Genomic DNA, 11,145 nt, shown 5'->3' on the forward strand with positions numbered 1-11,145 from the left:
TAACAATGGTGGTTTTTTTCCCTTAAGTTGTTTAAAGGAGGAAAACATTTTTAACTTCGGGGGCTTAAATGTATTTTTAAATTAATCAAGATGGATGTGGTAAACTACTTCATTTTAGAAATCAAACCATGCTCCTTCGAAATGACTTTCAAGGCTGAAAGTCAAAATTATTCTAAAACATCTCCAATGTGTAAATATAAACACATCATCTGACCTAATAATACAGAAAAATGTAACACAATTTTAATCTTATTTGAAAACTCAGATATGCAAAAGGACATGCAATGATATTTCTAACTTCAATCATCTATTGAATTTTAACTGTATTAAGTGAATAGTTTGATGTTTCTCAACTAGATTTCCACTGCAGGTGCCACACTTAAAAGAGGATACCCCAATGCTTTCTTTTCAACTCCATTTCTCCTCCCCAATAGCTTATTCTCCATGGAACTATATAACACTGGATTCATAGATCCCATGCCAACCATTGAGTGATACCAGAATTTAAGTCCTAGTCTACCATAATCAAATCTTCTCTGTCGTGTGAAGGTGGCTTCTCTGAATCTTGGAGGTCACAGCAGCAAAGAATGGCAATGTATAAAGCATCCTTGCTGCAATGATACTCAAAATTTAAGAGCGAAAAAGAGAGAGAGGCTAGGAAGCAAGTTAACCAGTTTAAAGGAAGCATATTGTGCTTGTAAGATCTGTAGTCTAGCCCATATGAAACTGCTCCCCATGGTCCATGCAAACACACATGTGAAATCTTTCTAACATCCACTTACAAGGACAGAAGTGTAATATTTGCTGTAACTGGTCCTAAATTTGGAATGGTCTCCAATTCATTGTTGTTCAGTTTCCTATAAATGCCAAAGAGAGAGAGAGAGAGAGAGAAGCTGATTATACAATCTGTATTCCGTAAAGGTGAAAACGTTATAAATTCATTTAAAGATCCCTCTCCCAAGTTAAAGGTTTTAAATATCAGGTTGGCCAAAAAGTTCACTCCAGTTTTTCCGTAAGATGGTATGGAAAAACCTGAATGAACTTTTTGGTCAACCCAATAATTATTGTAACCCAAATGCTCTTTACAATCAAATTCTGTGATGGGTAATATATTTGATTCAAATCTCCAACAGGAAAGAGCTGAACTCACACTTCTCGAAGGCAGTGAAGGTGGCTCAAGGAACTTGCCTTGATGAAAGACAATCTGTTGTGACTTAAGTCCCTGTGGAAAAAAAAAAAACAACAAAAATAAAATTGTAAGTAGTTTCCAAAAATCACTAACAGTGCTTAATGATGTGCAAGACAGAGTGGATTTACGAACTCTTTCTCAACACCAGCTACAACATGAGAAATAATTGGTCTATCCTGTCCATAAACTAGAGGGCAAAATCCAAAATACAAACTCTTGAGGACAAAATTAGTTTAGGAGGCTGGCAGATTCAAATGCTCCAAGCCCGCAAATGTTTTAGGAGATGGTTTTTGGCCCAGGGTGAACAGATCTTTGTGAACTGGTTGTTTTGCTTCACCCTCCCCACCCCCTGCCATCTCCTCACTTCCAACTTGATATGATGAAGTCATAGCTTATGAAAAGTGGCTAATTAGGCAGGTTGCTGAAACTCAAATGTCTAAAGAAACCTTTTTATTATTGTAAAACGAAGTATCAAAGTCCTTATTACTGTCAAAGAAAGTAGAAATTGCTTTTCATACATATTTGTTTCCCTGGATTAAGGCACCAAATTATTTAAAGTACTGGGGGGGTGTGTGTGTGTGTGTTGAGAGGGCAGGAAACAACCCAACTTCTGTGTGTGCACGTGCATGTGTGTGTGTGTACTGCAAGGGTAGGAAACAACCCAACCTTTGCTTTCCTGATTTCCCCAAATCTCAATATCTCAATATAATGTGTAATTTAAAGCACATCAACCACCTAACACAGTTAAGCCGACTGTTCAGAACCCGTGATCAGGTTTCTTTTCAATCATTAAAATAAAACTGCTTCTAACTCAGAGATTCCTTATAACTTAGTAACATTTCTACAGGACATCAGTATTTAAAAGAAAGCAAAACCAAACTCCTACATGTTCAGTGTTCTAGGACAGGCTATCAGCTCAGCACTCAAGAGTCAAAATGTGAAACAAAATCTGGCAAAATACTTGGTTATACTGACTATGTGCCTTCAAACTGGTCTAAAGAAAATGACATGGCTCAACATCTACTGAAGACCAGCCTGACAAACAGGATGGGCGAAAGCTCTCCCACTGAAAAATGTGTACCCAATCCTACCAGATTAATTTCTTCAGTGTTTAAAAGTGAAGATTTTAAAATAACCCAAGTTAGAGATAACCAAGCTTGACTGGAGAAGAGCAGGAACCATGTGCTATATGCCACTCCCCCTGCCTGCCCCCTGCCAAAAAAAAAAAAAAAAAAAAAAAATGCAGAGAAAATCACATTCAGAGAAGCCCAGTGTTACTCTGTGTACATCCATTAAGTAGCAATTAGAAATCAGAGATCCTTTTTCAGTCTTTGCATTTTTTGTTTTGAGAATAAACCTGGATCTATTTCACCTAAAAGGAAAAAAAAGTAATTTTTTTTTTTTATAAAGGTTTTATTTGAAACATGTTTGCCCAAAGACCTACCAGACAGTAACAGACATGAGTAGATTTGTTCTGGTAGAGTTATAACATGAAGGGAAAAAAAAAACAAAAAAAAAACCTGGCACAGTCTTTAAACTATAAAAGTCCAGCAATTACAACCACTGCCGTGCATGCTCCCCACGCTGGAGCCAGACACTTTCCCTCACGGCCCAGCTCGAGTCCATCTGGAGTTCATCAAGGAAACCGTGAGCCCAACGACTCACGTTCGGATTCAGACAAAAACCTGTGTGCTTTTAGCACCACAGATAGTCACAGATTTCCCACGGGCTTTAAAAAAACAACCAAGGAAAAGAGGCCTTCACCTGGGAGGTAGCCTGAATCAACAGAAAGGCTCATTTGGACTCACTTAACTAAAGAACCACTCAGCCTATTGGGCTGCATCCCTATTGTTCAGAGGAAAGGGGGCACCCATCTGGCATTTCCAGCTCACACAGGTGATTTCCTTTCTAATGAGAAAAAACCAAAAATTCCACTCTTTCATTTTTCTCAGGGCCACGCTGTGAGAAAAATAAAAGTTAAAAAAGATGGAGCGCTTCAACTTTTTTCCTCTTCCCTACCAGCAGTGGAATGAAATCTCCAACAAAAGACCTTTAAAAAGAGAAACTGCCTTCAGAGAACAGGGCACATGCTGGGGACCCTTCATTTCTGATCCATAAGCAGGAGTAGGCAGCCTGAAATAGTTCAGTTACTGCAACACACTTCCATTCCTGAGTTTTGCGTACTATTAAAACCACAGTATATGTGGGAGAGAAAAAGAAACACCCCTGAAGTGACTCTTATTGCTAAATACTTGAAGCCTTGAAACTTTTAATGCACTTAAATTTAGGTTTCATACAGTTTATGTTTCAGAAATGATCCAAGGATGTCACATTTTGTAAATCGTCCCTTGCATTGTTTTTTATGGCTAGATCACTAAAAATACCACTAAAAACAGATTCAACTTATACAATGTCAATGTTTTCTGAAATCCCATTACAGTCAGTAAGGCAGGCAGATTCTTTGTTTTTAGAGTTCCAGTAATGAACATCCTCCCCAGGAAACCTTTTCTAAAAAAACTTTTTGTAATGAGGTTAATAAATGGGAAAGGTGGTGAGGCAGAGAGGTGTTAACTATTTACCCAAAACTCAGCTGGCCAAACACCTGAAATCCAAACTCTACACAGGAGAGAGAAGTCTCTCTTCTTGCATATTAGCAAGCGGGTAAATATATATGAAAATAATTCATTTACAACATTTGGTCCCAGCTCTCATTTTCTTCCTTTTAGCATTTGGAAATCTGACTTCCAAGTCAAATTTTAAAATGCAAATCCCCGGCACAGCTTCTTAATCAATCCCACTGGGGCCTGTAGAGCTGCTAATTCAGCAGAAATCTGCAAAGCTGAAAAACAAAAAGCCAGGCTGTAGCTGTTTTAAGACACTGATCCAAAGTGACTCATAAATCAGCCTGCTATGTTCAAGTTTTCGTCTGGAAAATACAGAAAAACAGCTGTGAAAACCAGAAGGACTATTACCCCCCAACCCCAGCCCCAGTTCTGGTACGGACCAGAGGATTTATAACAGGCAGACACTAAAGAAGTCACACCAGCAGAAAGTACCTTCCAGACTTTTTTTTTTTTTTTTTTTGGCCTGAGCTCAGCTAAGCCAAACCTTTCTATTGTGATAAGACAAATAATTCTGAAATTCCAGTGAGGTTTTAAAACTACTTGAAGCTCTTATTGACAACTGGGCAACGTTCCCCCTCCTTTGGCTAAGTAAACATATTCTAACTAGCCTTCCTCTTTGGGTTCAGAACTCCTTGCAAGCACACAGTCTAGATGTAAACTCAAGTCTGCCTTTAAAGACAGTTGTAAGGATCGCTTCAAATAGTGACCATTTTAAGAGCCATTTTCATTAAAGTTTTAGAAGTTCCTTTACAAAAAAAAGACAACTGTGATATTATTATTTTACAGCTCAAACAATTCTAAATCACAACTGAATCAAGTGGAAAAAATACATACACACGTGTATTGAAGAGATTAAATTTTTAACTTGCCAATTCAACAAATGAAACAAAAGCTATGCGCCAAACTTTTTCTGAAGAATGCTCTCATGAACTATTCCTAAGGCAAACTTTTACTTTCTTAATTACCTGAGGAAAAGGAAGTTAAGATATAGGGAAGAACAACATGCATTTTGCTACGTATGTCTAAACTCGGGGCCAGTCTACCGAAAAGCTTTTCTAATTAAGTAAAATTTAAGCAGCAGCTATCTTATCTCCTGTTCCAAACACCAAATAACAGAGAAGTTAAAGCTCAATTCTATGCATTTTGCTGCTCATTTCAAAGGTGGAGAGAGGAGACCTCTAGAGCTTTAGGCACAAACAAAAGAAACATTTACAATAAAGAGACCTGGACCACGTGGTTTGGCGACAACTACAAAGTTGGGTAAAAGCCACACATGTACAAGAACCAGAGCTGTCCAGTGAGTGACCACGGTGGGGCTTCTGACAACACACCTAGCGCTTATTTGCACAAGTGGAACTTATTTTCACATACATTTAAGGAATGTGGACTTGCATTGAGACAATTTACTGCTGGCGGAAATGTAATTAAAGATTGTGTTAACCAAATAAACTGTAATTTGTTTTTAGTGTGCCACCAAATTATCTGGAAAACAAAATCCTAATTAGGTCAACTCCTTTTAAGACAACGTTTAAACAGGTATCAAACCCCTTTTGGTTTAACTCAACTTCTAATCAAGAGCACTACAGTTTTTTTGTTTTTTTTTTTAAGACGTCCAATTTTTTAAAGACATTCACACAAAAATATATTGCACACTGGCATGATCCAACAGGCCACTTAACTCGGAGAGACTCCTGAAAGTTAGAGCACGTGAACGATCTGAGCCATTCTAAACACACCCCAGGAAGCACTATGTTCATTCTTTCTCAACCCTCTATTATTTATAAGTGTTCACCTCCAGTCATTCAAATGTTCAGTTCCACATGTTGTCAATAGAGCCATTCACATCTCATGAATAAGGCAGCATGACCTCCACAAGAGGCAATTGAACAGAATTAGCCACAACTAATTGAAAGTCTCCCTGTTTTAGGTTAAAGTCCTTATCTCCTTCTTCAATTGTAATAAAAACTACTAAACAAGACATCCCATGATAAGAGATTATATATCAATCTAAAACTCTTAACTTTTTAAAAAATTAAGGCACATCAACACAAAGCATATGCTTTCCCACAGTTGACAATTCTATATTCCACAAAAAAAGAGTTTGGTGAGCATAGAGATTTAAAAACACAGTTTTTTAAACAACCTGTCCAAACTTTCTACCACTACTATTTGAAATGTTAGGATAGTTGACTGTAAGTTTCAAGAGTTTCAAACCTCCACTACTACTCTGTTAGGCCCAAATCTGAGTATTAACGATGGACTGCACTTTTGCTTTTTTTCAACAGGATAGCTACTTAAAAGGAAATAAAGAAATACAAGTTTTGACTGTTAACATTTTGCACCAGCCCTCCAATTTTAACAAAACGAGGGCTCGGAGAGAACAAGACATTTGGAAAAAATTAGCCTTTCCAACTAAACGACATTTTCTTCCTTGTTCTTTCACGCAGTTGGCAGTGATTTCAGGTTTTTCAGACTTCATACCTAGCATCCAAAAACTTGCATAACAGCACCCAGCGCTCTCTCCTAAACCGCCTGGTCGCGCTGAGAAGCCACAGAAATCACACCTTCGGTTCTGAAAAAACTCTAGTTCCTTCCCTTCCATATCTACTGCTCAGTCTTGCCAACTTCTTACCGGAATGGGGATGTGCTACAGTTTGGTCGAAGAGGGGAATTTATGGAATTTACTAACGCGAAATTAAGCGAGGGTAAAGTACAACAAAATGATGTCTACCATTGCTTGGTTAAGGGACCTAATTGTTGAAAGGGCTTCCCAAACGAAAGGGTGCGCTCGATTACTATAGTGTTGTGAACGCAAAAGGTGACTTGAACCTGTTAGAAACTATAGTTGCGCCGCGGGATCATACTGGTAAAGTGAGAACAGAGAATTGAGGGCGGCCGAAGGGTGTCAGCTCTCCCGCCCCGGACTGGCAAGGCGCGCATCTGAGCCCCCTAGGCGAGCTCCGCACAGGACGCGGATTCTGTCCCCGGGAGTTGTCAGTGGCTCCATCCCGTCACCTAAGTGCGGCCGGGTGGGGCAGGCCAGGGCCCACCTGCGCGGTCCACCAAGCGCCGGGGGATGGAGAGGGACTGAGGCCCGGTCAGCTCCTTTTCCATCCCCGCGGGGCGCCGCTCGAGGCCTGGGCCAAGAGGAGGTGCCCCGGAAAAAGCTGCTGCGCGCCTAGCATCCTGGCCCCTAGCCTGCAGTCCCGAAACTCAAGCGGTTCCCCCTCCGCCCGTTGGAAGAATACTTACAGCCGAGCGATCCAGGACGGAAGCGGCTCGGGAAGGTGCGCCAGCCGCTGGCGACTGCAGTCCAGGAGGTCCCCGAGGCAGCGGCACGGAGCCGGACACTGGTGCTCAGCGCCGACCCCAGAAGGCGGCCCCAGCGCCTCGAGGCCGCCGCCCTCGGCCGGGCCCGCGTGCCCCAGCACCTCGCACAGCAGCAGCCCCAGCGCCGCCGCGAGCGCGCGGACCCTTGGCGCGCCCATCGTGGTCCCGCAGCTTCTCGCTCGGCCCGGGTCTCCGCAGGCGGCAGACACTCGGGGCCCGGCACCAACTTCCAGCCGGTAGTGGACGCCGGCGCTCGGGACCGCGGGCGCGCGTCCACCTCTCGCGCTCGCAGGTAAGCCCCTTTTTTCTCAGTCCAGGCAGCAGAGCTCTTTCGTGCCCCGGGGCAGCCACAGGGAAACCGAAAACAACGGCCAGCTGTGGCAGAGTTGCAGTGGGAGCAGCGTCCGCGCACCGAGGCCCTTCTTGCCGGCAAAAGAAACTTTTTCGCTTCCTCCTTGCCGCGGAGCGCCAAGTCCCCGTGCCCCGGAGCCGAGGGGCGGTGCTGCCCAGACCCGCGCGCGCCCATTGGCCAGCCCGGCCTGTAGCCCTCGCGGCCACGTGACAATAACAAGGTTCCCGCCCCCGGCCGGAGCGCGGGAGAAAGTGGAGCTGAGATTGTAGGAAATTCGGAGTTGTATTTTCCAGCTTCTCGGGCCACAAGTCTCCACTACGTCCTGGGAAACATATATCAAATGGAGTTGAAGAGAAAAAAGGAGTGAGCAAACAAGTGAGCACATTTTAGGCCAGCTTTCGGAGTAGGAGGTATTTCGGGGCACTTCAGGGGAGCAAAGTTAAGTTCTATTATTAGGAGACTTTGCATTCCAAATTTTAAAAAGAAGTATAAATTATCTTACCATTCACACAGGAAACAATGGTTTAAATAAAAATACAGTTTTGTTTTTTTTTATCTTAAACACTGGTTGGGTTTCCCCCCATATGTCAGCTCCAATAGTAAAACGAATTATAAAATGTAAAAGTCATGGTATTAGAAACGGTATCCTGAGTTACATACAAATAGCCAGCCTTAGTGCATTGGCTAAAGCTGGGCGGAAAGTGTGGGAAATGACCTCGTATACTGCAGTGGGAATCATAGATTGCATGCAATAAGTAAAAAAATAAATAAAAGTAGTCACCATAATGTTTTAAAGCTAAATGAAATCAAGGGACCTTGGAGGAATAATTAATATATGCACCATGGTTCACCTGTGCCTTGAGTGATGACAAATTATGATTGAGAATGCTCCCAGGCTAGAAGTAGTACTTGCCTGTTCCCTCTGCTGGGGGACGATTCAGGCCTACAGGACTTACCATTGAAGTCTGTACTTTGACTTACCCTTGCAGGTGACTTCGGCCACAGGAAATGATGGAGACCTCAGAGACCAAATGGGAATGCCCTCCTCCTCTGGGTGAGGAGATACAGCCATGGAAAGTAACTAACTTCTTTGTAGCAAAAACTGAAAACTTACTTTAAACTTTCAGGAATTCCCTGGCAGTCCAGTGGTTACCACACCTTGGGCTTCCACTGCAGGGGGCACAGGTTTGATCCCAAGTCAGGGAACTAAGATCCTGCAAGCTGTGTGGCCATGGTCAAAAAATAATAAAGTACCACCAAATCAGCAGAGTTCACCATGTGGACTTCCCTGGCAATGCAGTGGTTGACTCCACATTTTCAATGCAGGGAGGCGGGCATCAGACTGATCCCTCGTCAGGGAAATAATATCCTACCTGCTGTTTGATACAATCAAAAGCTAAAGAATTAAAAAAAAAACCCAAAAACTGTTCACCTCCACACACTGTTTCTTGAGTGTCATCTGCCAAAGCATCCCTTGGGGCTGCTTAAACTGCTCATTACTGAGGAGTGGAAGCTGCTGGGAGAGGTGAGTTTAACTGCAACTCACATTCATTGATTTCCACTGTAGCCAGTTACCAGAATGAACACTCATATTCATGAGGGTGGGGAAAGATTCATCTCAGAAGTTGAAAGCCACCAGTTTAGATGTGACATCCCATTCTCTTCTTTCCAGCTACCATTGACATCCAGCCCACCACTTTTTTTTTTTTTTTTTGATGAGTTCAATTAGAAAATATTTATAATGAAGGCACTTCAGTCTTGAGTGATTATTTTGCCTACTTGGGTGTGGTCAAGGCATATCCCAGTTATGGTATAGATTTTCCAGCTCAGTCACTCTCGTCTATATTATATATGGGAAATCAGGCTTAGTGAATTGAACTGAAATTTTAAAAAGAAGAAAGATGCCATTATACACATGCCATTAGGTGTAGGCATGGTGCCACCAGTATGGTGGCTTGCTCATTGATGTGTCACGCTTGTGATAGATAGCTATCTCTTGAGGGTGGGTTGGCTCGTTTTCCTTCTGCATTCTCTACTCCTTATATTATTTCATCTTCTTTTGTGGAATTCCATTTACATCCACATGCTGATGTTTACCACATCCATATTTGTAGCCCAGATCTTTCTCCTAAACTCCAGACCCATATAGTCAACCACTCATAAGGTGTCTCAAATTGGATATTCAAATATAACAACATTTCTACAATTGAATTTCACCACCCTTGAAGCTTATTCCTTTTCCTCCTGAATTGACTATCTCAAGGAAGGATACCTACCTCCATTCAGATGACTACCGCCCTTTAGATTTCCTCATTCTCACCACCACCCCTGCAATCAATCAATTAGCAAGTCCTAATGAAACTAGCAGCTAAATACATCTCCTATCTCCATAGACATTATGCAAACTGAGCCCCTCATCAGCTCTTGCTTGGTTGACTGCCACACTCTTTCCCATCTGGCACTCCAGTCCTTTCTCCACAGTGCAGTCAAGTGATATCACAAAAGCTCAAATCTGCTCCTGTAATTCCACTTCCTGGTTCCTTTCTCAGGCTCCCATTGTCCTCAAAGTAAAGTTTAAATTCCCTAGAGTGACTTATCAGAGAAGGCAATGGCACCCCACTCCAGTACTCTTGCCTGGAAAATCCCATGGACGGAGGAGCCTGGTGGGCTGCAGTCCATGGAGTCTCTAAGAGTCGGACACGACTGAGCGACTTCACTTTCACTTTTCACTTTCATGCATTAGAGAAGGAAATGGCAACCCACTCCAGTATTCTTGCCTGGAGAATCCCAGGGACGGAGGAGCCTGGTGGGCTGCCGTCTATGGGGTTGCACAGAGTCGGACACGACTAAAGTGACTTAGCAGCAGCAGAGTGACTTATGGAGTATTCGAGTGTGCTTGGCCTCTGCTTGCCTCTTTAACTCATTTAATTTGCTCATCTCTCTTTTACTGCAGGACCTACTTGCAGTTCTCTTCCATGCTGTGCTCTTTGCCTTTGGCCTTCCTTCACATACTGGTCCCTCTGTCCAGATCACTCTCTGCCCCTGTTCTGTCTGATTGGTTGGCCCTTCAACTTAAGCATCCTTCTTTTGGAGATGGTTTCCATGAGTCCTGTTTTGGCTATCCCTCTAATGCATTTCCAGAACATCCAGTATTCACTGGAATGTAACTGGCCATTTCTACTCTAGTACTTCCTAACTAATGCTTAGAATTATTTCCACATAACCATGCTTTCTGTATATCCTTTAAGGGTTTACCAAGTATGTGCTGTTGATTAAGTTACTTAAATTTTCAGTACCTCAGTTTCTTCATCTGTAAGTTGGGAATACAATAAACACTCTCTTATTACCTGATTTCCATTCATCAGTTTACTGCATTAGCTGTCATTCTCTGCCTTCCTCTAAGATTTATGGACTAATGCCCAAGAAAAGCGGAAATCCAGTGGCTACCAGCCCCTCCCCAGTACTCTATTTGCATGTTTTCTCCTACTCATTGTAATTCCAGACTTGTTCATATCTATAATTACTCAATTAAATTAAATATTGCATCAACCACATACAAGTGCAACCAGAAAGTAACTTCATTTCTATGATAATGAATTTGAAGCTTGGGAAAGATTCTTTACAGATAATAACTAATACCCAGTGCTATC

The 11,145-nt window shown here is 42.3% G+C and overlaps 1 protein-coding gene and 1 long non-coding RNA gene across 3 annotated transcripts in view; one reads left to right on the forward strand and one right to left on the reverse strand.

Annotated features, from left to right (window-relative positions):
* The window catches only part of LRIG3 (leucine rich repeats and immunoglobulin like domains 3), a 50,932-nt gene extending 43,376 nt beyond the window's left edge, over positions 1–7,556 (reverse strand). Inside the window, exons 1-3 of one of the 2 annotated variants that reach the window (XM_055579007.1) lie at positions 7,066–7,556; positions 1,151–1,222; positions 783–857 (exon numbers count right to left, since the gene is read on the reverse strand). In XM_055579007.1, coding sequence (XP_055434982.1) covers positions 783–857; positions 1,151–1,222; positions 7,066–7,301 — 383 coding nt within the window. In that variant the 5' untranslated portion in view covers positions 7,302–7,556. Of the gene's footprint in view, positions 1–782; positions 858–1,150; positions 1,223–2,633; positions 2,673–7,065 lie in introns of those variants that run through there. The other variant, XM_055579016.1, reaches the window with a different exon arrangement.
* Positions 7,557–7,656: 100 nt separating this feature from the next.
* Positions 7,657–9,012, forward strand: LOC129650485 (uncharacterized). The gene is made up of 2 exons (XR_008713793.1): positions 7,657–7,870; positions 8,485–9,012. It is a non-coding gene; the product is annotated as an uncharacterized LOC129650485 (long non-coding RNA).
* Positions 9,013–11,145: the final 2,133 nt, after the last annotated feature.

This window comes from Bubalus kerabau, chromosome 1 (genome assembly GCF_029407905.1).
Source record: "Bubalus kerabau isolate K-KA32 ecotype Philippines breed swamp buffalo chromosome 1, PCC_UOA_SB_1v2, whole genome shotgun sequence".
NCBI lineage: Eukaryota > Metazoa > Chordata > Mammalia > Artiodactyla > Bovidae > Bubalus > Bubalus kerabau.